At 35.0% G+C, this 27,997-nt stretch overlaps 3 protein-coding genes across 4 annotated transcripts in view; 2 read left to right on the top strand and 1 right to left on the bottom strand.

Annotated features, from left to right (window-relative positions):
- The first annotated feature begins 26 nt into the window (after positions 1-26).
- LOC129254743 (mRNA export factor GLE1-like) lies at positions 27-20,556 on the top strand. Of its 2 annotated transcripts, XM_064110556.1 has the most exons (17): positions 101-284; positions 4,611-4,798; positions 5,414-5,510; positions 5,966-6,175; positions 7,003-7,070; positions 7,730-7,899; positions 8,330-8,443; positions 8,848-8,991; positions 10,198-10,316; positions 11,549-11,758; positions 12,386-12,576; positions 13,209-13,332; positions 13,750-13,854; positions 14,632-14,714; positions 16,743-16,806; positions 17,525-17,602; positions 17,663-20,556. In XM_064110556.1, the coding sequence occupies exons 1-16, from the start codon at positions 195-197 to the stop codon at positions 17,591-17,593; spliced, it is 2,046 nt and encodes a 681-aa protein (XP_063966626.1). In that variant the 5' UTR covers positions 101-194; the 3' UTR covers positions 17,594-17,602; positions 17,663-20,556. The 2 variants fall into 2 exon arrangements, with proteins under 2 accessions (XP_054749231.2, XP_063966626.1); XM_054893256.2 differs by having other exon boundaries at positions 27-284; positions 17,525-20,556.
- LOC129254744 (leydig cell tumor 10 kDa protein homolog) lies at positions 19,908-27,939 on the bottom strand. Its single transcript, XM_054893258.2, has 3 exons — positions 27,114-27,939; positions 23,389-23,444; positions 19,908-22,494 (listed from the first exon to the last, which is right to left on the bottom strand). The coding sequence occupies exons 1-3, from the start codon at positions 27,214-27,216 to the stop codon at positions 22,360-22,362; spliced, it is 294 nt and encodes a 97-aa protein (XP_054749233.2). The 5' UTR covers positions 27,217-27,939; the 3' UTR covers positions 19,908-22,359.
- LOC129284256 (transcriptional adapter 2-alpha-like) overlaps positions 27,277-27,997 on the top strand; it is a 28,848-nt gene continuing 28,127 nt past the window's right edge. Inside the window, exon 1 of the mRNA XM_064110583.1 lies at positions 27,277-27,418. The gene's annotated coding sequence lies outside the window, so the exon portion shown is untranslated. The remainder of the gene's footprint in view (positions 27,419-27,997) is intronic.

Genomic DNA, 27,997 nt, shown 5'->3' with positions numbered 1-27,997 from the left:
TATAGGCAGCTGAGCTAGCAAGGGACACACACATGCGCGCGCATTGTACGCTCGATCGCTGGCTCTGTCTGTTATCTCTTCACTTATCTTTTTCCGATCCGAGGCGCCGTGTAGTGGTACCGAATGACTGCTTATCTGACGACTCGGAGCTGAAATAATTGTTTATTTCAAGCATAACTCTTCAATGTTTAAGTATGGCGACTTCGACTCTTGAAGCACTTCGAACTTCCAAGAAGGGGAACCTTATATACGACAAATATTGGCTCGAAGATGGACGTGTAGAGGTTTGTTTTATTTACGTGGTCCCATCAGTTGTTTTCTTTGTCATGTTTGTAATGTTAGATCGAGGGTTTTAGCTTCTAGTTCTACTGACAAGATCTACTCTAAACGTGGTCCCATCAGTTGTTTTCTTTGTCATGTTTGTAATGTTAGATCGAGGGTTTTAGCTTCTACTGACTAGATCTACTCTAAAACTACTAATATGTACTAGGGGCCTAAATCAAAGCTGCGGGCCGCGCGGAGCCGTGTGCACTCCTACTACCAATGAGGTCCAAACATTAACATGTATGGACCGGTTCCGGGACAGCCCGACCACCGGACAGCCCGACCCTGGACAGCCCGACCCGCTACCCTGGACAACTCGTCCCGGTCGAGTTGTCCAGGGTTGGCTCTGAATCGGACAACTCGACCACTTGAATTCTTCTTCAACATTTCATGAAATAATATTTCAAACTTTACTTCAAAAGTATTTCCCCGCATAATCCATGTTTCTACAATACATTCTCGACAGAAAATTTGACATTTCAGTGCATTTTGAGCTATTTTGAAAGAAAATAAAGCGAGTTCCCTTGCAACGAGATTACCGGTATCTTGATAAATTGATAATCCGATACCGCCGGCGAGCTGTGTTCAAATTCTGCAAATTTGAGTTGATTTTTCCGTCACTTGACATATTTTAATGATGAGGGTGTGCTATTTTGTATTTTCATATTCCATTTTCACATTTCCTCTACTTATTTAAAGTTATTCCATTTCACAAAACTGATACTTAATGCAAACTTTTGAGATAGTTCACCTGGAAAGGACACCCGATGCGGTGCTTCGCCTCGCAGGCCTGCTGGGCGACCGGCTGTGCTGTGATTGTGACTGAGTGTGGCACTCGGCTCAACTAGCTATGCGAGGTCAAACTTACTTATTTTAGTAAATTTTTCCGTCTCTTGACATATTCCAATGGCGAGAGTGCTATTTTTGTATTTTCACACTTCTTCCACTTATTAAAAAGTTTTTTTTTAATGTCACTAAGCTGATTATAGGAGTATAGGACAGTGAATGCGTGGTCGGAATGTGCTTCCCAAAACCATCCCTGACGCCCCTTTTTGGAGGCCTTCAGGCCAGGGGGGTGCTTCCAACCAACATATAAACAAATTAAGGAAATAGATTTGAAAATGTGTCAGTATGTAAGTTATGAAGTTTACAATTTTTTGTAGGAAAGTGTCTTTTTTACTCTTTATTGTTTATTTTTGTTCTTAAATAACTACCGCGGTATTACAAATTTTTATTGTTTTCTAAGTTTAGAGGAGCAGAATGGGGGTGCACAACTGACATAGATTGGGTAATTATAATTATCAAAATTTAAAAACTTAGTTTTGATATCAAAACGGAATAGTTTATTGAAAAAAGAAATGTATTCTGCCGAAATTCAAAAACTTAAAAAATTTTAATCAAAATCTAAAACTTGCCTTTCGTTATCGAAAAACATGTGTCTCATTTTTTACCTGTCGGTTTGTACTGTCACAACTTTTTTTTAATGCAACTTCCATTGGAAACAACGGGTCTTCTGGAGGATACCAGCACTTGGGCTGGTACCAACCACCTACACCCGGGATGAGGAGAAGAGGTTTCATACTCGACATGCGATGGTCTTTCCATTTCTTTCACGAGCAGAAATAATACCGAGTTCCAATGACTAATTGGGCATCAGAGCGGCAGTCCCTTGATCGATGAGGTAAATACAGCTTTTTAGATACAATAAAGCAATTTTTGTGCACTTCATGCAGGCATATCAAAGTTTGAAATATTATTTCATGAAATGTTGAAGAAGAATTCAAGTGGTCGAGTTGTCCGATTCAGAGCCAACCCTGGACAACTCGACCGGGACGAGTTGTCCAGGGTAGCGGGTCGGGCTGTCCAGGGTCGGGCTGTCCGGTGGTCGGGCTGTCCGGACCCCGTATGGACCTCATAGGCGACAATGCGTTAAAAACAGGTTAGAACTTCTAAACGTACTGTTTCCTGCACCCAAGTATGATATTACTCCCAAAATATGAGTTTTGTCCTCGTTTGTTTGTCATTTATTAAAAGATTGCCCATTAAATATATTCCTATTCCTAATTTGAATTTAATAAAATAAAGGGAAACTTACATTCGAGTCATTTTTCGATCTTTTTTTGGCAGTCAGTCCGGTCACCGTCGAGTGCGATCAAAGCGGTATGAAGCTAATTTTCAGATCACGTGATACGTGTGGTCATCACCTGATCAATCGACTATCCTTTTTTAAAGACCGCAACAATCAGTAGAGGCGCACGGCCAATATGGGAGACTCTCTCCAATAGGGGAGACAATCTCCCACATTGGAGACTTGCTTTGCAAAAGGACAAAAGAAACAACACCAACAAAAGCATGATTTTTTCCACCCAAAATTTTGTCTCACTGAGGTCAGAAGCCCATTTGTTTTGTGTATGATTGACAACAAAAATCCTTATCAAAACAAAAGTAGACGGTGAATTTTTAAAGTAGACGGTGAAAAGGGGTAATTTTTCATGAGGAATCTGCTTATCACATTTTTATTTGCCGCCAAGTTAATCCTTTTGCAGCAAATGTAAACAAAGGAAATTGGACTCCAAAACTGGAGACTGTCTCTGAAATTGGATACCCAAATTCTTTACAAAAGTCTCTGATATTGGAGATAATCTCCCACATTGGAGACAGTCTCCAATATTGGCCGTGCGCCTCTACTGACAATAATAAATTTTATTATAAAATATATATAGAATGAATAATTGCATGATATTATATATATTTCTACAATTAAAAATATTTTGTGATATGAATTTAATATTTGACGTAAAAATCGCTATTTAACAAAATATCTATTAAAAATAAAAAATCAAACAAAATAAAAACGCCTTGGACACAGTGCAAAAAACCTAACAATTTGGCCGCGCTCTTAACAACTATCGTAAGGGGCGCTCTATTTATAAATAAAGTTGCATATGTAGTTGTCTACCGCGACAGGAACAGCCGCAGAATTGAAGCCAGAAGCGTGGGAAATTGCCAGAAAATTCAAGAAAAGAACCGGTGAGTACCGATTTAACAGTACTAATTTATTAAGTAACATTTATTGAATCATTACAAGATTTATTTTTTAGTAAAACAAAGCTTAGTTCTAAGCTAGGGCGGCCCAAATGCGCGTGAGTGGAGTCCCAGTTTATTAGCACGGGTAAGTATTGGGGTGTCGCCTAGAGTGGCCGTGTGGGGGAGTTGGCATGTTGGGAGGCACCCAAGGGTTCATTACATGCCGCCGCGCCGTGTTAGTATACTAATACTAACCTCGCAATACGTGTGAGTGGTTGGGAGGAGCGTTATTAAGCCTTCAATGGATAAGTTGTTTTTATGAAAACACAAAATGTCATTTGCCTTTTATTCTGGCTTTGGCCTTTGCTATCAAGTATCATTGCTAATTTTTGAAAACAAAACAAACTTGCAAAGATGAGAAACTTTATTTCTTTTTGCAATTTTGTTGCAAAAGATATTACTAATGTTACGTTAATGTTAGATCAATTTCCGATTTCTGTTTTTGATCACCAAATGCAAAGCCAAATCCATAGATCTAACGTTAGATCTATTTCTGATTTCTGACTTCTGTTTATTATCACCAAACACGGCAAAGCCAAATTTACAGAAATATCTTTTGCCTTTTGGGGCTTTTCTAATTCTTGATGACAGTTTTTACATACCAAAAACAAAATCACAATAGGGTTTCAGCTCTCTGAGACTGGCTCTGTTTTTAAAAACGCGAAAACCAAATCGCAACACACTTTCCACTCTGTGATATTGTTTTCGCACCGCAAACACCAAAATTGATTCATGAACACTACGTTGAGTTCAAGCACCATATTTTTTTTCATTATCTTGATTCAAAGTAAACCATCGTAGAATATGTACACTGGGTGTCGATCGGTGTTCATGGGGTGGGGGGGGGGAGGGAAAAAAATCTGCAAGCAAGCAAAGCAAGTGAGTAAAAAAATTGCTGTTTTGATATTTTTGTGATAGATTTTGACACGATACTTAAAAAATATCATATTTCACTGTTTCTTTTCCTTTTATTTCGTTGTGAGACTTTATATCCATGGCCTCAACCTCTATGTACGCCAGGGGGTCCTTAAAGACTGAAGTTTTGTATAAGCATGGAATAAAATCAATGCAAATCTTTAAAATTAGTTGCTTCTCTAAATTCATCACATTATTATTATCGTTACCATCTATTTCCCTATTCATTTAATGATTAAAATCAAGACTGAAATGAAAATCAATGCAAAACTATTTTGTTCTAGGATGTGATCACTCATTGTTCATCTCCTCCTTCTGTGTCGGTTGATCTGCTCGCTGCTGCTCTCTCCAAAGTCCAGCTAGCTTCCCCCATTACAGAGGAACAGAGAGATTCTATAGAAACAGGAAGCAGGAAGAACAAAAGTGGCTTAGTCAGTGATGATGTAGAGGTTGACCACAACTATAGCAGAAGGTATAATCACCATGACCACATTGCATGGAAGTAGTATGGTAACTTGATATCATTGATAACTACCATGGAGAACAGGGTTCAGCAGCCAATTCAAAATCAAGGTTTCGACTTAAGTTCCATTAATGTCAAGTATATGCAAGAATGTTAGTTTGTCATTCCTAACATGTAGGCTGTCTACCATTTTTTATTTTCTCTTATGTTCTTTTTTCCAGTATCAAGAAAGACAATTTTCTTGAAAATGGGTTTAGTCATAAGTTCATCCAGACACCATTTTGTAAAAAATTGGGTCTTATAATGAAAAGAATTTTTTCCTTCATTTACAGGCATCATTATCATCATCATTATCGTCATATCATTATCATCATCATCACTGATTATTATCATCAACATCATCATGATCATCACTATTACCATCATCATGATCATCATCTTTATCTTCATCGACTTTATTATCATGGTCATTTTTATCTTCATCTTTATGATTCTCATCAACTGTGTCAACTGTCATTATCAACATGATCTTTCTTAAACATACCAATTTATTTGTTGTATTTGTATAGAACCAGGATGTGTGTGAATTACTGTATAATGCTTCCAATGTGTTTGTTTAAATAGGATATCAGTGGAAACTAGCCCAAATGTGTTGAATGAAAAGAGCCATGTTGAACGTGCCCTCCTCCAATGTGAACAGGAATGGGAGAAGGTTGCCAAGGTTTGTTATACATGTCCAGTTTGTTTCCTTAATGATTTTGCGATGCAACTAATGTGATATGTATATTTGACAAAATTCTTTTATGGGTATGCAAGAGCCAGGGAATGGCTATTTTCTGAAGACACCTATCTTTCCCAAACAGCATGTGTCAGAAGTTGCATCTCAAATTTGTAGCTGCATCATGTCTCAAATTAAAGTAACCACAACACAAAAAGTGCCATGCATGATATTCTCCAGTTAAGATAGAATTCAAATCCACTTCTGATACAGACGTGAAAAAAAAAATCAGAAACATTTTTTGTCACATCATGGGCACAAACAAAGAGAGACTTTGCCTTTCATTTTTGAGAGCTATGCTCTGTTTTCTTTTTAAATATATGATTTTAATTTGTTTAGATCTATGTCACTCTACTATAACAGTTGTATTTCTATATATAAATGTACTGTTCCTGCAGGAGAGAGTTAAAGAGAGACAATGGCAGTTACAGGAACACTCTAAGCAGGTCCAAGAACAAGCAGAGCAGAATGTGGCCTTGAAAGCCCAGCAGAGGGAACTGAAGCAACAGGCCCTGGTCCAGATGATGAGACAGGCCCAAAGAGAGGTGGATGAGATGAGGGAAAAGAGACTCTTACATCAGCAAGAACGTCATAGATTACATGTGAAGGTATGTGACTTCTAATCTTAGTTAGGTCTTAGCCTAGGCTACAAGAATGTCAAACATTTCAGGTCGAGATATGCTACTCTAACCACTAGTCCTAGTCTAAACCTCATCAACAACTACATCATAGATAATGAAGACATGGGACTTCCTTGCAGCTGTTAAGTAGTAAAGTTACACATGGCTTTAGGAATGACTGTCAGAATAAGAAGCACAGAGAACCAAATCTATTGTGAACCTATAGTTGTTGATGCTTTTTAACAAAGTATGATTGTATTTCTCATGATTTACTCTAAATTGTGGCAAGAACCATACCTTGCACTTAAATATGTGTTTATAGTTAGAATGCTAATCTGACATGTGGTTATTTTAACTTCATGCAACTAAAAACGATTGAAAACCCCATTTTGGCTTGCTACATTCTAGTACATGTAGTTTAAGTGGTGAGCTCCTTCAACCAATTCTATGAAATACCCACTTGATCCTAATTAATAAGGATTTCACAGTTGGCAGTACAAGATGCGCATCCTTTCAAGCTGGTTCTCAATTGCTGAGAAAAAAATGATATGATATCAATTTAATGATAACATTAAGTGATGAATTTTGATAAAAATAATTGTGTTTTGGCAGTAGAAACTGGGACATGAATGGGTATAACCTAACTGGAAATAAGACAGAATGTTAAGTGAGCTAAATAAAAATGAGACCAAATGGTTATTTGACAGACTGTTTGTAGACAAGCTGGGATTAGACCATGTGGGATGAGACAAAAGGGAAAGAAGACAAAGCAGGTGTATACAAAGATGCAATATACCTTCTATATTTCCTCACAGAGGCTGGATGCTAAAATGAAAGCTGCTGTTCTACAAAGAGAAGCTGATGAAATGGAGAAAAGGAAGAGGTATGTTCAAATTACTGTTTTTTTTTTTTTTTACACTTCTTGTATAGTGAACTCAGCCTTTGGAACATCAATCTACATTTGTATCTCGTCCATAGTTGATACGTTCGAATCAGACCTTAAGATCTGACAGACATGTATAAGCTATTCACTGAGGAAGCTAGTCGGTACCTTGGTACCATGTTCGACAGATGTATAATGCTCAAAATAATCTGTTCACAGTTGTGAGAAGAAAAAAAACTTTTAACAAAAAAAACTTTTGATATGACCCCTACACAAAGAAATTTATTATGACATCGAACTTAATTCACTATGATTTAATGTATTTTGACCACTTTTAGAATTGAAGCATTCAGTGCCCATTTAATAGCATATTAAGTGTTGTGATTTTTCCTTCTATGTAAGAATACTATAAAAATGTTGCAGAGCATTGTTTAATCATATCTGAAAGAGGCTGAAATATCATTATAATCATCATCATTAATTATTATGTTCATTATCATAATAATCACCATCAACATTGTTAGTTCTGAGAGTTCACTCTTTCTTTCTAACAGACGAAATTCACCATCATATTAATTTTATACATTATACAGGCATCCATTGATTCTTTTCTTTGAAACAAACAATTTATTCTATACATTTTCTTCTGTTTTGCTCAGAGCGAAAGAGCGACAGGACTTCCAGCAGAGTTTAAGTCGAGTAAAGAGTCAGGTAGATGAGGCAGCCAAGAAGATACTTCATCTGCTCCAATCTTGCTCTCACAAAGAACACCTGTCTGAGGAGTCTAGAAAGCTCCCAACAGTAATCCAAGCTCTATGTAAAAAGGCTGGTGAGTAATGTATTTGTAAATAGAAACAAGGACTTTTTACCAACATTCATTTGCAAATTTATTATGTTTTTCTTGAATTCTATTTCTACAATTATTTTAATATGGATTGTGGAAAAGTCTGAACATAAATTATTGTATATTATGATATTGTATATTACACTACAGTATGATATTTGATATACTTCAAACAATATTGAAAGTGGAAACTAAATAAATATTGAATTAAATTGATAAACAAAGTTGTAAGGTGATGATGAAGTTTCATTTTTTGTTGATGATGGTGCTGCTGTTGTTGATAAATTTTCCTCCACTTTTTGCCTCATATTTCACAAGCCATTGTGGGTTAATTTCCTCCTCATGTATCATGAATATATCGATGAATGCAATTGAACACATTAACAATCATAAATACCATCAATGTATCTCCTAGAATCCCTTGTACATGAAGCTTCAGAAGTGGAATCTTTCAGAGGCTTGGAGAGGACCATGCAGACGGTTGTGGAACAACTTGTGTTGAAACAAGAAGAGGCAATCAAAGCAATAGGTATCCATCATCGTGCATTGAAACCTGTTTTGTAAAGGGGATTAAGCAGCGAGGTCTTTGTTTATTTTGTAAATGCTTGACAAGGAAACATACCAGAGAAGTAATGGACTTTAATGTTGATAATAGTCATGGTATTGGATATTGAACCTTTTTTTCATCGTGCTGCAACCCTGGCTTAGCTTGGCTACCTATCACAGCACCTACAGCATACAAGGAATTTCCTTCCTGCTGATACCCATAATGCACCTTGATTGTGTGAATTATCATAATTTTGTATTTCTCTAATGAAATTATATCAATGGTATAAGATTTTGGGATAATCTATCTTATTCAAAATGTGATGATAAAGACTGTCATGTTAGGACTATTGTTTAAATGTTTTTCACCGTATTTTGCCAATGCAGCTGAAGCAGAGAGACATTATCAGGAAGAAGTGACAAGGAAGGAGAAAGAGAAGGAGAGGCTGGAGAAGGAGAAAGAACAAGCCAAGAAATTAGAAACCAAACCAGAACCCAAACAACCAGAGCCATCTACAGCAGCAGTAGCAGGTTTGTTAGTTGCATTTCTGGGGAAGTGGTGTCACATTCCTCTTCAGGGGCCATTTTGTAACTCATGTGTGCTCTCATGCAATTTGTGAGGGAAATTTTTACTTTTTATATGAATTTGACATTTTTCCCTTTTATATGAATTTGACATTTTCCCTTGTATATTTGTTTACAGGTTACATTGCTTTAAATTTTCATCACCCATTGAAATGGTGTAAAATGGTATGAAAATGGTATAGTGCTTCTGCCTTTAAATCAGAGGACTTTGAGTTCAAATCCCGGTGCTTTGTTTAGTTGCGCCAAGGCTGGGGTAATAATGTCATAAGTAATCTAGAAGTAATTAAATTTTGCTCATGATATGCAAAAAACAAAATGGTTGCATTGTGGTTATCATGATAGTTGCTATTATTTGACAGAATAAGGTCACAGAAATCAAAGAGATGTGTTATGTATTATTAACTTCTCATTTTAAAAATTGCCTTAAAGGGCACGTCTACCCAAAAAAAGTTGATTTGAATAAACAGGGGACAATCCAACAGGCATAACACTGAAAATTTTATCAAGATCCAATGTAAAAGAAGAAAGCGATGACATATTTAAAATTCGCTTAATTTCACAAAACAGGTAGGCCTATATGCACATCCTGGTCGGTATGCAAATGAGGAGACTAATGACATATCCACTACTTCTTTTGTATTTTATTATACGAACTATAAAATATTCTCCTTTTTCTCCCAATTGTCATGTGAAACAAAGTGTTATTCCTCCCTGAACCTGTGGAATTACTTTGTTTTAACATTTTGTGGTTCAGTCAAGTTGGTCAAATCTGTATAAATTGAAACATTGTATAATTCAAACAATAGAAAAACTAAAGAAATAGTGAGTGAAGGACACCATCGACTCTCTCAATTGCATGCCACTGAGTTGGCATATAACTGTTTTGTGAAAAATAAACAAAATTTTAAAATGTCATAACTTTCTTATTTTACATCCGATTTTGATAAAATTGCTTGTTTGATTTTTCTCCATTGATTCAACTTAACCTTTTTAGGGGGTGGACTTGACCTTTAAATAGTAAAATTTCTCTAATATAGAACTTTTTCCAATGACTGTATTTTTCTTCAAGGCATATCAATTATTTTGCTGGATGATGATGCCTTGCATTGTGCCAGAGTTATGCTTTAAGATATTGACCCTTTCTTTTTACAGATGCTTCCCTTGAATCCTGTATTAGTCCAGATGCACTGAAGGAGTACACCAGTCTCCAAGATAAGCATAAAATGTTGGAAGAAAGCTGCAAGGGACTTAGTAAAACCACCGATAAAGATGTAAGAGAATTTTATTTCATTTAAATATTGAAGTGCCATGAACTGGTCTCAATCCGATCAACTAGAATGATTATGATGTGATTGCAGTGCAGTTGTCTGTAATATATGCGTGTGTACAAAGTAAACCCATGGTTAAAAAAAATCAGTTCTCTATGAAAACCTAAACATGACATAAATTGCCTATGTACAGTAAATGTTCTGTATGTGAGTGCTCTGAGGTGAGAATGTTGTGCAAGGTCATTGAAGTGTGAAGACAGTAGAACAGAAAAGTGAGGAATATTTAAACAGTGTAGGGGGAGAGCAGCCATATATTGCTATCTGTCGTTAAAGGAGAATCCAATCCAAATAAAAACTTGTGTTTAGATGAAAAAGAAAAAAAAATCAGAAAAGTTGATACATGAAAGTTTGAACAAAATCAGTCAAACAATAAGAATGAATTAATTTTTTTTTTTTAGGTTGTAAAAATCGGTAATCACTTTACCCATGGAGACTTCAAATTGGCCGCATTTGTAATGTCATAGTGATGTAAGGCAAGGACTACTCTTCCGCGTAGTCAAATAAATGAAATGGCTAAAATGCTATTTCTTTCAAAAGTTTTACTTCATATTAGTTATTCTTTCATGAGGACATAAAACAATATGCTACCTGGGTTATATTTTGATTACTGCCCCAGGGGAATAGGTACTTAGGAGAAAACCACAAAATTATGATAATTAAGTACATGACCTATGGGAAAGTTGTCCTTGCCCCTTGTCATACCCAGTTGCCAATTTGAAATTTACATAGTTTTAGGGATCTCAAAATGAAAGCAGCCATATCATTCTTTGCTTGTCCAATTTCTTTCAAACTTTCACCATTCTGTTTATCCTTTTTTTCTCTTTTCAAACACAACAGTTTCTGACCAAGGTTAGATTCCCCTTAACACCAAAGACACATTATTGTTGTATTTGTATCCCCAGTGATATGCTATTGAGAATTATTCTGCTTTCCTTCAGACTTCTTTCATTAAAAATGTAGGGGAGAAAATATCCATCTAATGTCAAAATGCATGCATATTTTAAAATGACTGAGCAATTATTTATCCAAATATCATTTGACACTTAGTGTTTATTTTATATAAACACATGATGGTCATGTTTTGCAGTTCTATTCAAATTTATTTTCTATCATTACAACAACTGGAATGTACTTTTAATGTTTCTGTTTTGGAATTTAAATGCACCCCCTTTCAGGTGAAGAAGTATCGGTTTGACCTTCAGAAAGCAGTAAACACACCCATCAACTCGGTGTCTGTCCAGTCGGGCTCCCATCTCCTTGATAAGCTCAGTCGTCTAAAGGATCTGCTCATGGGCCGTGAGGTCCAGATGGTCAACCGTAGGGTCAAGGCAACACAGCCAACAGGGGTGACATATGTCAAGGATCTTGCTGCTAAGAAGCTAGTGGTAGGTGGTAGGGAAAATTTAATGAATTACTCTAATGACCATTGAGAGTGATGATGGTTATGATGAGGATAACAAAGTTGTTGATAAAGTGGTAATGAAGATGATGACAATGATGAACGTGGTGTTGGGGTTGATGGTGATGATGATGTTGGATCCTCCTTGACAAGCTCAATCATTCAAGGACCTGCTTTTTGGCCGTGAGGTCTAAATGGTTCTAAGCAACACATACAATGGGGCTGATGCATGTGAATGATCTTGCTGCTAAAAGCTTGTGAAAGGTTCTTTGCATGATAGTGATGATTTTGATGTTGATGATGGTGATGGTAATGATGTTGTGATAGTACTTATGATGAAGTAGATTGCAATAATGATGCTGATGATAATGGTGATGGTTATGAGTACAGTGATGATTATACTATTGGTGTGAATCATAGTGTTTTGTGGTGGTGTTGGACTAATTATGATAATGAAGAAAATAATAAATGATGATTATATAATTGATACGATTTGTGAGGAACCAAATCCTTGTGAAATTATATTTTCTGTTTTGGACACTTTTGATATAGATTTTAGTATTCATTGGTTGAATATATAATACCATCATTGTTCTGTTTTCTTTCTTTCCAGAAACAAGGTGATGAGCAGGTCTCATCCAATCACGAGTCGGCGTTTGCCTATGCAGCAATAGCAGTGGCACTCTGGCAGGATATACCAGACATGGGTGATCTGTTTCTATATCACTTCTACGCAAGTTGTCCCTTTCTGGTTCCTTATCACATGGCCAAAAGAGATGATCAAAGTCTTGAGGACTATTACAAGTAGGTTTATTTGCTTGATTTTGTCGATTGTCAATTGTCACTTGGTCTTGTCATATGTTTTTTAATGTCTTTTTCTCCTCACCCCATATGGTCTAATTCTTGCATTTCATAATACTTGCTCACAAGTCTTTCCATGATTCCTTAGAGATTGGCTGACCACATCAGGTCAACACCATGCATTTTATCAAGGTGTCTCTATTTCAAAGTGATTTCAATCTCTTTAATAAATACTACACTTTTCCTGGGATCACATTTGAAGTTCTGCTGGTTGATTCTAATTCTTCCTTGCACTTGAGATTCATTGTTCACTAAATTTATTTCTTTAATTTTTCAATTCTCAATCATGGCTCATGCTTATCTTGCTATTCTGAATATTTAATACAGTCAACAGTCCATCACACAAAGAGTTCACTTGCTGTTTTTCGTACATTCATAAAAAAATAGTGGATTTTTAATTACTGGAATACCAACTGTAAGTGTAGCATTGTGTTTCAACTGAAAAAGAAATGTATTTTTGTTTATTATTTCATTTTATCCTAGAGTACCAGCTTCACTTCCTTTTCACTGACAATAGTTTATGTGCCAAGTCACTCACTTTGAAGTATACAATGTTTATTTTCACTGTATTCCAGATGCCTTGGTTACTGCTATGAGAGTGAAGGTCAAATAGAGAAGCAAGATAAGTACCTGAAAAGGATGTCGGGATTCACTAGATTATATGCAGCTATCATTGCTACTCCACCTCTTCGAGGACAGGTTTGTTTCAAAGCAGAACCCCCCATAGTCAATTCCATAAATTATGTGCATCTGAGCCCCAATATATGGGAAATTTCTGAAAAAGTTTTAATCTGTTTTAAGTTCTTATAAAAAGATGTACCGGTAACGCTCTCAAGCGATCATGGCTCGAGCAGTTCATAAAGTGAAGTAAAACTGGAGAAAGGGAGGGGGGAATGGTCAGATAGAGAGCAAGGTTGAAAGTTTGAATTCTAAAAAAAATATCCTTTATATCTTGAATGAATTCACAAGGTGAAATGCAGCCATGAATAATGATTTTAAGAATCAACACACATCCATTGTTACATACTGATTCTCGAAACCTGATAGTATTCTGATAGTATATTAACATAATCATTCTTGTATATTTCTTCATGTATGGTACAATTTCCTCTGCAGTCTCATCCCCATGGCGTAGAAAGAGGATGGATCTTTATCTCTCGGGTTTTGAACCTCAAACCTCAGCCGGACATCACTGCAACTACTCTCTTTGACTTCCTAGAGGTAATCATAGCAAAGATCGTTCGGGTCAAGAAATTTGTGTAAAATCAGAGAATTTGAAATTCTAGAACCTAAGTGTCAGGGAATGTTAGGAAATGTAATGATTGCTTCATGGTTGATGTGAAAAATCATGTATTAAAGACATTTTTATTGGGAGTAGAATTGTGCTTGGATTCCCTGTTTTTGCATAGCAAATAGATGAGGTTTTAGCCATTAAGTGGATTTCTTGTGTCAGTTTTACATCAGTCATGTTTGATGAGTAATGGATATTTACATTTCTTGGAAAGGTGACATTTGTCTTTTAACCATGGGGTATAGAGATATCCGATCCTGCTAGATTCCAGTTGCTTTAAAGCTATTGGTTGACAAGTTTGGATTAAAAAAAAAGTAAATTTGGATTTAAAAAAAGTTAACTTATTTTTTTGGTAGTGGAAAAGACATATGAGTACTTGTTTTAAAAGACAGTCTAAAGCAGATGTCTCGAATAACTTTGTCTGTGGGAATTATTCTTAATTATAATAAAATGTCAGCCATTTTTTACTGAATATATCTTTATATTGTTTATTATGTCTGTCATTTTAATTTCTGTCCCATTTTCAGAGTTGTTTGTGGAGATGTCATATTATACCTATTGCATCTTAACCTTGGTTTTGTTAAAATGTTATCTTTAACCTTTTCCTAGCATTTTGTGTTTTTTTAACCAAACAGATCAAAGTAAACTATGAAATGTTAAACAATCAGGGATCAATCATTTGTATGATTTTGTTTTTATTTTGGCAGGTTTGTGGTCAGACATTATCAGAGGCATATGGAAAACAATTCTTCAAGCTCTTACAAACAATCTATAAAAATTACTTCCCAAAGTAAGTTCTAAAAAATTGAAAAAGTTATTCAATTCTCTGAGCTCTTATTAACAATCTTCAACAACTAAAATCTCAATGTTATGGAGTAATAATAATTCAATTCTCAAGACTCTTGCAGACAATTTAGGAAACTACTTCCCGAAGTAAGTCCAAAGTAATGGCAATAGTATTACAATTCTAAACATCTCTTACAAACAATCTACACACTACTTCCCTCAAAAGTTCAAATTAATGGAAATAGTAATTCAATTCTTCTAGCTCTTAGAAACAAACTAATGAAATCATGAATCAGTTATTTCTTAACATTTCCATGGTGAAGACTGAATCAATGTAGAAGCATCGGTTTACTTCTAATTCGTCTAATGCCAATTCGTCCAATTGCCAACTCGTCTACTATCATTTGGTCTACCATCAGTTTGTCCACTATCCACATGGTCTAATTGCTATTTCGTCCAATCACCATTTTGTCTAATAGCAAGTTGGTCCAATAGCCATTTAATCCATATACCATTTGGTCTAATTTGACTAAGTGTTAATCGTGCTAAATGAGTGAAAATGAAATGGATATTAGACCAACTGGTTACGAGACGAAATGGTCATGGACGAAATGGTGATTAGACGAAGTGATGATTGGACCAAATGGTTATTGGATTAAGGTGACAGGTGCCCTATTACCGTGCGGAAACGACTACGGGTATATAATCAAGCATAGGATTCTTACTAAGTACCTGTACCCCAACAAACTATATATATTTGGAAAGCTTATGAGCTGATCTACACAAAAATTTGCACTGTGGCATATTAGCTTTATGCATAAGCAAAATAAGGTCATTCAAAGTCATGACTTTAAAAATCATGATTTTTCTCTATATGAACTTTCTATGGTTATAACTTCACAACATAGAGTGTAATTTAAGTTTTGATGGATTAACTTAATTCTCTGACTTCTTTGTGATGAATTTATGATGGCTTTAAGAAATATTCAGAGTAGAATTGTAAAAATTATGGATTAAACAAGCAGTCAGATAATGAGAAATTCAGAAAGGACTTTTATACACAACTCCACCTGTGGGGGTACCATGCACAAAAACTATCATTATTTTGTTGTACTCTTCAAGATACACAATTCTACAAAATTTCATGCAAATCCAATGATTAGAACTCGAGTTATTACATTTTTCATTTAAAAAACCTCAATTTTGTATAATATCACGATAAAGAAAGGGCTATAATACTAATAATAACGGACATTTGTAACGCGCCATGTCTGTCACATAGTGTATGTAACTTGTATTCGCTGCCATATTGTGCAATACAGTAGCTCTCCCTATTTGGCCAACAGAGGGTGGTAGTCCACTTTGCTGCATGGAATATCTGGGGCTTCAGCCAAAAAAAATCTGGGGATTTTCTGATTTTTTTAAAGGCAGTATCAAAGGTTTTGGGGACAGATTTAATCACTTCCGGTGTGTAAAATACTACTTCCGGTTTGAGAATTTTATGAAAATATGTTTTAACCCCCCTCTTATTAAAAAAAGAGGTAGAATATTGAGATAAAACAAGTTGCATGATGAAGTACACACATGAAACTAGCAAAGGAGACCAAAAAAATAAAATCATTAAAAAAAAAAAAAATTAGGGCACCTGTCACCTTAAATGGTTGTAAGACAAAATGTTGATGGACGGAATGGCATTAGACTAAATGAAATAGACCATCTGGTGAGTGGACAAGTTGGCAGTAGACGAATTGGAAATTTACCGAAGCATCATGGTACACCATAATTCTTGTGTTCTATTGTGGGCATGTGTGGTCCAGAAATGGACCATCCAAACTCAGATTCTCTGTGGTCCTTTGCAGGACCAACACATGCTCATAAAAGAGTTATCATGGTCCTTTCAGGTAGGACCAACACATGCCCACAAAAGAATACATAGTTTATCATAAAAACTCTGCAATGATTAATTTGTGATTCCTTATGATCTATTATTGATTAACAGGAAATATTTCATTGTGTTCTCTATTTTGAAAAGGATTGAAGCTGTTACTCCACAAGGTTCTGGTGGTCCAGTAATGAGACTAAAAAGCTTTTTAGAGGTAATACTTTCTTCTATCATCAAATGCGTAATTTATAAGGTTTCCTCCCACTATACTGTAGGTGATTGCTAGAGGCAATATGTTTTTGGTTGTCTGTCCTGCCCATTTTCTTTCTCGTGATAAGTAAAGAATCATTTGATGAATGAAGTGTTTTCATAGTGAATTATGAATATAGGAGAGATGGTGATAAGATATGATCTTATGATAACCAAATAACCATTGCCAATGTATGTATATGGTAATCACATTGATATTTCAAGACTCTGGGGGTCACAAGGTTGAGGGTCACAGAGGTAATTTTTTGATAAATTCACTATTATAAGTGTGTAATGAATTTCTGATCTGGACTGGCAGATGTATAATTTCCACTGGGTACAGTTGAAAATCCATTATGTTTTTCTTGATATGATAATTGTTATTCTTTTGAATTGCGAAAATCACAGCTTGTTTATGTATTTGTCTCTCTAAGTAAATGAGATTTGGAAGTGTATTTACATAAAAACATCATTGCCAATTTGTTTAATTTGCTTAATGATAATTATTTAAAGAGCCTCATAATTTAGAGTTTTGTGTTCATCTCAAGTTAACTGTATTACTGTATGTCTTTGGCATCTGTAGGTGGGTTGCATGAGACATTTTTTCAGGTTGTCTTAAATACATCATACTTTGTCTTAGAAACTCACTTATACAGTGATCTGTGTTTTTATTTTCTTCTCAGGATTGTCTGAAGAGACAGAGAGTGCCACCTCCCAAGGGTTTCCTCACATCAGATTTCTGGAGGTCATGACCTCTGAAGGTCGTGACCCTTCGAACCTACTCTCACGGCTAGATATTTCCTGTTCCATGACCTCTTAAGGTCGTGAACCTTCAAATCTACTCTCGCGTTTAGATCAGACTACCGGAGGTCATGCCCACTGAAAGTCAAGACCCTTCAAATCTACTCCATGGCTACAAATTTCCTATTCCATGATCACTGAAGGTCAGACCCTACAAATCTACGGAGGTCATGAAGGTTGTGACCCTTCAAATCTACTCTTGACAGCTAGGAATGTCCTTTTCCATGACTCGACACTATGTTTTCTGGGATTGAGATTTGTACTTGATAAAGCATATCTTTTGAAATAGAATTTCATAATTAAGTAAATATCCAAATAATTTTCAATGAATGTTTCGGAAGAAATTTGTTTAGTTGTTTTTTTAGGCTTATTACACACCACCCCCTTTTAATGCATTCTATTCCAGCTTCAGGTTTCTCAAAATGGATTTGCTGATGGTTGGGTTACCCATTATTTTTATGCATCCATGTCTCTGATGGGATCATAAGCGAGCCATGTGCTTTATAGTGACCCCGTTCTTTCTTAAATAGGAATATCAAGTCTTGGCCTTGTTATACAAAGGACACAATTAATTGCAAAACTGACTTGGGCTAAAAAAGATGATTGTTGTTTACACATTTTGTTTATGAGACTGACCAGTACAGTATAATTAGGTAAAAATTATTCTTTCATATTATGATTGATCACCAACTCATGTAACAATGTAATATGATAACTTGCTAACTGTGAATTAGCTTTATATCACTTTATCCAAGGATAGAGCCTCCAAATCATTCTCATGGCAAATTTGAAAATCAGGACAAATGCTGCATTTTGATATTCAGAGCTCAGTTAATAGGAAGAAATATATTTGTCCATATAATTTCTGAAGCCTATCTTTAGGTTTGGTAAATACCCCAAAATGCGACTATGAATGATTCAATTTATTACTAGATTATATGATCGTTAATGCCCTAACAGTTATGTTGTGGAGAATATGAAATGAAAATGTGTTTTATAGAATAAATTTTGTGATTTTACATGAAAATGTGCCCGATCATAGTAAATATCTGTGGTTTTTATACACCCGTCCTAGGATGGGACGTATTATGGTATCACCCTCGGTGTCCGTCCGTTAACTTTTCCTTGTAAACGCGATAACTTCAGTTTGACTTAACCTAGGCTCATATAATTTGGTGTGTATGATACTAGCATGAATCCCAGGAAGCCTCTTGATTTTGAGGTCCAAAGGTCAAGGCCACAGTTACATATTTTCATCTTACCCTTCTGCAGTCCTTGTAAACGCAATAACTTCAGTTTAACTTAACCTACATGTAGGCTCATATAATTGGCCCTTCCTGCCTTGAAAGCTTTGGCCGAAGGGGGGAGGGAGGGGGGGCTTTCCTCTAGAATTAATATTTTTACTAAGAATAATGTTGAATATATATCATGATACTTCATTGTAACTTTGGCTAGATATTTTTCAGATTAAGAGATTTATGATTTTTAAGTACAGAAGTATGATTTGTATTTATTTCAAGAATGTTTGTTTTGATATATGATTACAAAATTATATTATTTTAGAAAAGTGAGAAATCATGAATTAGAAAATCAATATTATTTTGGGGCTCAAAGAGTTGTCAGATCAAGATATGTATTGTTTTCGATTTAATTTGTAACTATTAAACAGTCACATGATTTGATTTACCTGATCTTTTGATTTACCAGAAAAACATCTATTATTTCAGAAAAAGTAACAAATTATGAATTTTAAAATTACAAATATTTCAGGGTTTATGTAATCGCTTTAGAGCAAGGAAAATTGAAGTTTTGTGTTTCAGTCTTTGCATTCAAATATACTTCATACATCAAGTATATTTACATAAACACACTCTTTGTTCAATTATATCATTTGTGATTCAATTGCTTTACAAAATCCATTGAATATCATTTTGTAAAAGTTCACATACCATTAGATACAATAATTATGAATATGTAGGGTATTTTGTAGGCAAGTTTTAGCTTTCTTATCTACCTACTTTTTGTCCCCGGTCGAGTCCACAAAGTTTTATCCCAGGATGTGTTTTATGGACAATGAGCAACATTTCTTAATATTTTGCTAGATAGGTCTTAAGAGTTTTGCTTTTGCCGTCACTTGGTTTGGTACTATTAGTAGCTCTGATATATTGAATACAAGTTCAATTTTGAACTGTACCGCTTTTCTATTTCATTTTGTCCATGATTTAAACATAACCAGTTTTGAAATGTGACTTTAGAAAAAAAAAATTTTTGCAGATGTGTAAATAAAAAAAAATCATAAATTAAAGGAGTGAAGTGAGTCAAGGCCAAGAATGTTAGAATTAATGTATTTCCCTTTAGCTAGAAACTTGTTAGCACATGACAATCAATTATATTTAATCCTATGACTATGAGCAAAGTCAATACCTTGTTTTCATGAAAGGAATACTTTTAATTAAATGAAATGTATATTACAGGATATATTTGAAGATCTTGTTATTCTAAAGTAAGGACACTGAAAGATTATATAATGTATGAAATGTGGACATCAATATAGCTACCCTAAATTTTTGTAATTTATTTTCATATGTGGAATGGGTAATATTAATAAATTTAAAGTACATGTATGGCAACAGCTTGATTTAATTATCCTTAATTTGTTTCATTCCTGGTCAATTTCTCTTAGACAAATACGATTGTTTTTCTTGATCTGCTTTCACACAAATTTTATCATTACCAACATTGAATTGCTGTTTAAGTATGTCCAATGTAAGTTACAGCAGATACAACTTCATTATGTACTGGTATATAGCCTATTTATTGCTGGGGTTAAACTAGCAGGTATGCTGTCCTAAAACATCCATACGTATTACTTCTGAAGGGATTCATAAGTTTTATCACTGGATACACATTCTTTTTTTCTTTAAAGAGCTGAAAGGGCCTCTTGCCTCAAGTTGGTTGAATATAAAGAACAATAACTCCAGCAAAAATCCATCAAATGATATCAGTTACGGAATTTAAAATGTTAGTATTGACATCACATGCAAAAAGCTCCCAAAATTGGTTTTTAAACATAATTTCCATGAAAAACAATTGTCATAGAAAAGAAGTGCATTCAGTTTCATGCTTCTATAAATTATCCAATCTTCATTATCCCTGAAGATGGCAATTTATTTGTGTCTTGTGACATCACAAAATCAAAGCTTTTAAAAGTAATAACTTTGTAATTTTTGATGGATTTTCGGTCTACCTTCATTTTTAGTGCTTTTTGTGGCTTTATTGAAACCATCTTGTCATTAAAGTGAACTTCGCCTATCAATATGACCCGAGGCAACTTAATTTCTCAAAGAATATCAAATATTGTACATGTATTGAAGGAGGGAGTACATATTTGATATTCTTCATCTTTTAGTGCCCTTGAATAATTGCCTCAAAGGCTGAATAAAGATTTTATAAAATAGTGTAATTATGAGATACATACTATGTAATGAAATATCTAATGTGAAATATTGTGTATTGAAGTAAATGTAACTTTCAACTTGCATAATGTGTATTTTCAATATGAAAAAAAATAAATAATGAAATTAACTCAAACAAGAAATGTCACTACTTTTTTTCCATTTATTTTGTGATTTCATTTTCAAGCTGTTCTTTGTACATGTAGAGGTAAATTTGCTTCCTAGTACGTCAAACTTCTATAAGTCAAATATTCGCCCAAGTCGAAGCATTTTTTTAAGAAACCATACTATGCGAATTATGCCAAGTCAAATTTCTCCAAAGTTGAACATATTTCTGTGGCCCTAAAATATTTGACAGAAGCAAAGTTACATGTACCTGTATATATTATGTACATTCAATTCATAGGTTGAAAGTATCAACATAATATTATGCGAATGATTCTTTAAAAAGTGAAAATTGTTAAGCCAGTATTTCTACTTTTTTTTCAACAGTTCTTGTAACAACTGTTTTCCTTTTAGAAATATTGCCTACAAGTAGCATAAACATGAGTTTGAAGAGACTGATTTCAGTGTCTCGACCTTTAACATATATGAGAGTATTTTTAGTTTTTGGATTCAAAATGTAAGCCAATAGTTGAGAACCAAAGTGGTCACCTTTTCTACTGGTCAGGAGGCTACCCCCCCTTGGTTTCAAAAGATTTTTAAGTTGCATTTTAATCCTGGTATTTAGGTTATTTTGTTATCTATGGCTCTATGCTGACAATGTTACATGCACTTTAATTTTGGGTTTTTTAAAGTTTGGATCTCCATGTTTTTAACTAAATTCATTTAAGGGAGAGAGAAAGGTATGTGAGGGAATGTTAATCCAATCAAGCTCACTCAACCATGACACAAGTTCTTTCTTTCTGATTAAAACTTCCATGTGGAGAGTAAAAAAAGGGCTTAAGCTTAAACAAATTCAGTGGAACTGGCCCCTAGAGTGATTCTCAGAGTATGTAAGTGTTCTTTACATCAAAGTTCAACATAACTGCCTACTCCTTGAGTTATTATGAAAGCTTGTTGAATGTCCAGTATCTGCAATCACCATCCATGAAACACTGTTTGCTCAATTTCTCTGGTTTTGAATCCACATGTTACTTGTTTGAAGAAAATTTTGCTGAAATCTTTTACACCAATTATGCTGTTCTCTGCTCTCTAGTTTCCCCCAGAGTCCTTGATGCACGATCGTTATTCATCAATCCTTCAAAAGTTTCATGCCTTGATCATTTTTTTCCTTTCTTCTTTGAATCACCTCCCCCTGATGAAGGTGCAGCTACCAAAAGCTTCTTTGGTTCTTTAGAGGCAGCCTGGGAAATGATTTCTTGCTCATTCCGAGAGCTGATTGCCTTTGTGATATTCTGCAAGGGAAAAGAGGATGTTAAATGTCAATCGTATCATTAGTAAAAAAATAACAGTAAAAGGATTATCAGTTCAGTTTAATACATTCACTTGTGAAAGAAATCCACTTGATAAAATATTAATGAAAATTTATCACCATCCCATCTCACCCTGAATCAGATGCCATCCATTCCCCTATCTCCATCAAAGAAACAATAGTTATTTTTAAATATGCTTAAATATGTATAAAACAAAATAATGGAAATACTATTCTAAATTAAAGCAATTCTGCAACCAGAAAAGTATAGTGTTTTCTTTGTTTCTAGGAGACTTGACTTGGACATAATAACCTGTATTTATTCTGCTTATATAAGGCAAACCCTACATTTAAGTCAATCAATCATGAATGATCTCAATGGTCTGTTTAATTAGATTGGTAATCTGTACATCATTGCTAAACTTCATATCATTTGAAATTAATTCTCGAGAGAGACAGACAGTTACCCAAGCATCAGTTTTAATGTAAAATTTAAAATCTGTAGAGTTTTAGACATCAACATGTGTTTGTTCTACTTCAATCTGAGTAAAATTGAATTCTTTTGTCCAATATAAAGTAACATTCTCCTTGCCTCATAAGCTTAGTCATTATCTCAGAGGACCTGCTCCGATTTTGGCCAAATCAAGCAAAGTCTGTGATTAATCACAGACTTTCAATGGTACACTGTGACTGGCAGAGCCCTAAAGCAGATCAGATATCACAGGTATGTCTATCACTTCTCAGCAAATAGTAATCAACTTTCCATGAAATCTCAAGAAAGATGACTTTTATATACAGGTCAATATCTGAATTGAAAGATATTGATTTTCCTTTTTCCATTATATTTCCTTACTGATGATCTAAAATAGTTTCTCACCTTCTTCAGTTTAGCAGCTTCTATCTGCTTTGCTTTCTTAGGAGCGATGAATCTGGCTGAAATAAAATAACAAAAACAGTGAGTTGTAAAATCTCTCTTCCCCATGACATTAGCATTTTCCCAAACATTTAGACAAAGAAATTCAGAAACATTTATAAACATTACTGCAACTTATATATTCCATTTTAGTGACTTGAATTTGAAAGTGGTATTTAATTGCCAGATATGTATTTTCTATGTGAAAAACAAAAAAAAATCAAAATCAATGATCCAATCTAATGTTTAGAGAAAAATGACAGAACAAATGTCTTGACCAATTGCTCTGTGAGAAAATTGAAACCATGTTGAGTTTTGATAAAAATGCAGAGCGATTAGCCCAATGATTTCGCATGATTCTAACCAAAGAAGACACATAACAACCATAAACTTTAAATCTGCATGCTGCAATACATAGATTGATAAAATTTAAACAAAATCAGATCATGATTAATGAATTTCAATGACAATTCACCAGGATTCACGTACAGGCCTCAATATGCAGCCTTTCTCATCGTAATCCATGAAGCCTTGAGAGTGGGTTAATGATATTGGTTGTTCTGTTGGCTCCACTCATACAGAGACCAAAGTTCTTACTCGATCTGTACAGGGACTCAATGGCCATATGTTTATGTATTAAGTTCGGATAAACCAGGGAAGTGGGAGTTGCGCGACACTCAACAGCCAAAGTAAGTCACTGTTTTTTTTCCTTTTAAGTTTATTTTTTCCTGTTTTGGTGCATTTCAGGCCAAACAGAATGATTTATTTTGGTCCAGTTCTTTTTATATATTTTTATGAGATAAAGACAAAAATCGATTAGCCCCGTCGGGGGAATTTTGCATTGTAAACCCCCTAATGGTGGCTGCATGATCATGAGCCGTCTGTGTACAAGGAAAAATAAAAATTTTTAAAAAACTCCTCGAAACAGATGGCTGCCAGCTGTACTTTAAAAAAATCTTATTCTTTGAGTACAAAATGTAAGGAAATATAGAAAAAAATAGATAACAAAATTGAATTCATATCTTAGTGTAATCCAAAGACAAAAAAGGCTTCAAAAATATAAAGTGACCCCCCCCCCCCTATACAAACTGCATTGCAGTGGCTAGTGTTGCCCTGTATGTAGTGTAGTGTATAGCGTTACTGATTTTTGCGCGAATAACGCAACGTGAGGGATGATTATCAGATTGACCCAGCACAGTGTTTCCACTCTTCCCGAAATTCGGAAAATTTTGACTTTTTCCAGGAAAGGTTCGGGAAATGAAAAAATTCCAGGAAATTTCGGGAAATTCAAAATTTACAATTAAACGTAGCAACTATTATGGGCACTAGTATTCAACCCGGCATATTTCAAAGATTTGGACAAATTCCCCCAAATATTTAGAAAAAGGGAACTATCTTAATTTCATACCTTTGTTATTTTCAGGGTAATCTGTTGTCAGTATTTTCTTAATCAATCTATGCTCGGAGGAGCGAATTATGCGGCCATGACCTTTTGCACTGAATTGCACTAGTATTCAACTTAGTGATGATAGATAGTGAATCTCAAAATGGTTTAGATTGCTAAACTAGATCTAGATCTATGTAAGTCTCTGGCTTTGACTAATTCCCTGTTTGGTCTCATCTCAAATGGTCTAGTCCATAGTCGGATGGGACAAGGGCAGATTGAGAGACAGGGCCATCTTTCATCGCTAGGTTGAATACTAGTGCCAAAAACCATCGCCGTATAATTCAATCGCCCGCGCACACAGTCGATAGTTGAAGAAAAAAAATATAAAAAAGCAAAAAGAATAACCAGCATGCTCTTGAAAATAAGACAGGTCTGAAATTATAGTAAATTCCATATTTCTATACATTTGAGGAAACTCTCCAAACGGGTTGAATACTAGTGCCCTTACGGTACGTAGCTCAAAATTTTCCGCTCTCGCAAAGTCACATTTTGTAATTTTTGTTCCTATAGGTCTAGTCTAGACCCCTTTATGGTAGGGGGTCCTAAAGCTACACACCACTCATCGCGCATGCAGTTTTTATGGCAAATGTGCACTCTGTGTGTGGAACTGTGACTGCAGAGTGACAAACGATTCTTATTCAATTTTTTCTACTGTAAATGTAAATCTCTAAATGCAGAGAAAACCAACAACTGTTTGGAATTTTGAAATTATATTCGCTTTAATTTCATTTTATCCTCTAATACTGTGAACATATTTTAGAAATACTATTTTTTTGCATGATAAATCAAGTGCGTAGCTTTAGGACCCCTTCTCTACATTTAACATTAGGCGGCGAAATCAAGAGGTGTTGGAAAACACGGCGGGATTTTCGTAGTTTGTGATATTTTCTTCTTGGTTAATGATCTTTAGAATGTTAAGTTTGCCACAAATTGGTGAAAGGTAATTTGTTCAAATACTAAAATTGGCATATCTTTTATCTTTACTACTAACAAAGTTAGTGTGAGTGGCTGAGTGCCCCCATCATACCTATTTAAGGACGTTCCACAGTTAAAGTGAAATCCATGTCATTTTCACGAAACTTTGCACATAGATACTTTAGAACCTTAATGTTCGAAATATGCAAAAATTAACATAGGTCCATGTGCTTGATTTTTTGCTATAGAAGTTCAAAGTTCACCCAAATTGATGTTCTTAAGAATTGCGCATTCAAAAGAATTTGGCATTTTTAGACCGCCCAAGATTACTACAATGAGTTTAAACCTGTATTACTCAGTCAAAATACATGAAAAAGTCATCAAATTTCGCAAGAGAGTTAATAATTGTATCATTAGAACGGAGAATATATTCATAGTGCTATTTGTTTGCAATTTTAAGTTTAACAGCACTGTCAGTTCTTAAAAATGGCGTAAAAGATAACAAAATCCCAATCTAAAAAATGTGAAATTTCAGTAACAAACTACAAAAGTACAATAAATGCTGCACTTTATTCAAAATCCATGTCATTTTCACCAAAATTTGTAGAGTTGTAGAGGAAGGTATACTTAAGAGGAACAAACATTAACGTTCATGTGCTTGTTTTTAAACTATCAGTATTTTTATTAGAGCAAATGTGCTTTTTAAAACACCAAATATGCGCCGAATGCTTTGTATCTATGTGAAAAAAAAATCAAAACCACTCTACCATTTATTCAAACTCGGGGTAATATTTGTGATTCTTGGCAGCACTGCAGAGTAAAGTATTTTGAAATTGTAGAGAATCTTTTTTTGAATGGTCCATGGAATAATTCAATTTTTTAGCTTCATGAAAAAACGCATCGGATCTGCAGTTAAAGTGCAGAAGATGAGAAAAATCAGCACATACCCGCAGCTAATTAATCACCTGTTCACCCATTGTGACGTCAGCGCGCAGAGTGTAAACTATGCGCAGATCATAATGCGCACAAACATGTTACTGTGGAACGTCCTTTAAAGAGGGCGTGAACAAAAAAATGCTGAATTCCTTGATTTGGCCACCTGGACCAAATTTAGGCTTGCTATATTATTCATTTATTGCCCGATTTTTGTTGAAATCAAACATGAAAATTCCAGGAAATATCTATGAATTTCAGGAAATTTGGTAATTGGGATTCAATTTCGGGAAATTTATTTTGGAGCTGTGCCTGTGGAAACACTGACCCAGCACAAATTCTTACGCGTCGGGCAATGCATACCGTAGATCCTCTCGAAACTAAATCTACCTACCTCCTCTCTTTGGCCCTTTCTTCTTCTGATGAGCATATTTTTGCTTATTTCGACTACCCTTTCCTGGGACTTGCACTTTTGTTTTGATCTTTCCTTGAACCATCCTGATACTGTCACTTCAATATTCTATATTTTAATCTAAAATCGGTCTGGTTTTTTTTTCGAAAACGGAGCGACGTGAGCATGGTGAGTGACGTCGAAAGGTGAAAGGGAAGGGACTCACTCGATTTACACATGATTGATAAGATTAAGGCTAAGCTAAGCCAGAGCAAGGACGTAAAAGGCAATAAAGATAATTATCAGAGGTAATTATAACTACCATACATACTGAAAAGATATAAAGATTAACATAAATAAGTCTTTCTCTCGACTAAGTACCGTATGTGACGTGAATTCATGCGAGTATGAACTTGACATTTACAACCAGCATGTGTTGCGAGCGATTTAGCTCGTGTACGATTTTAACGGATCGGTCACATAATTGTGCTTTAGACCCTTTACCTGCGTGTATAAAAAATCTTACGTACAGGTGATAGGAATAGACTAATAACTTCGGGTGAATGAATATGAATGAAGCAGTAAAACTAAAAAGGAGAGAGCATCCAACCAACTCAAACAGTTGGCCCGGCTTCTGTTGCTTTGGCCTAACTATTTTTCCTGGTAAAGCCTACAATAACAGTTAACACAAACCAAGCAAACTATTTTTTTTTTTTTTGGGGGGGGGCAAGCGCAAGGCCGCCCCCCCCAAAAAAAATTCACAACCAAACTGAGGGCGAAACTGAGTCTGAGTAGGGCAAGTGCAAGCCAAGGTCCCAAAAAATATAGAAAGAGAGAAAAGGAAAGGGAAATGGAGGTCTTCTAAACTATTATTGTCTATTCTCTGA

The sequence above is a fragment of the Lytechinus pictus genome, chromosome 2, assembly GCF_037042905.1.
Source record: "Lytechinus pictus isolate F3 Inbred chromosome 2, Lp3.0, whole genome shotgun sequence".
In the NCBI taxonomy this organism is placed as follows: Eukaryota; Metazoa; Echinodermata; class Echinoidea; order Temnopleuroida; family Toxopneustidae; genus Lytechinus; species Lytechinus pictus.
The sequence above is the reverse complement of the archived record's forward strand: the minus strand, read 5'-3'. Positions and strand labels throughout refer to the sequence as shown.

Bases quoted from the DNA above. Each gene is read 5' to 3' on its own strand.
- LOC129254744 (XM_054893258.2), bottom strand. From the start codon at position 27,216: ATGGTTCAAGGAAAGATCAAAACAAAAGTGCAAGTCCCAGGAAAGGGT. The intron at 23,445-27,113 runs GTAGGTAGATTT...ATTTTATTTCAG, and splicing joins GAAAGGGCCAAAGAGAGGAG to CCAGATTCATCGCTCCTAAG. The intron at 22,495-23,388 runs GTGAGAAACTAT...TTTCCCTTGCAG, and splicing joins AAGCTGCTAAACTGAAGAAG to AATATCACAAAGGCAATCAG.
- LOC129254743 (XM_054893256.2), top strand. From the start codon at position 195: ATGGCGACTTCGACTCTTGAAGCACTTCGAACTTCCAAGAAGGGGAAC. The intron at 7,071-7,729 runs GTATGTTCAAAT...TGTTTTGCTCAG, and splicing joins GAAATGGAGAAAAGGAAGAG to AGCGAAAGAGCGACAGGACT. The intron at 11,759-12,385 runs GTAGGTGGTAGG...CTTTCTTTCCAG, and splicing joins TTGCTGCTAAGAAGCTAGTG to AAACAAGGTGATGAGCAGGT.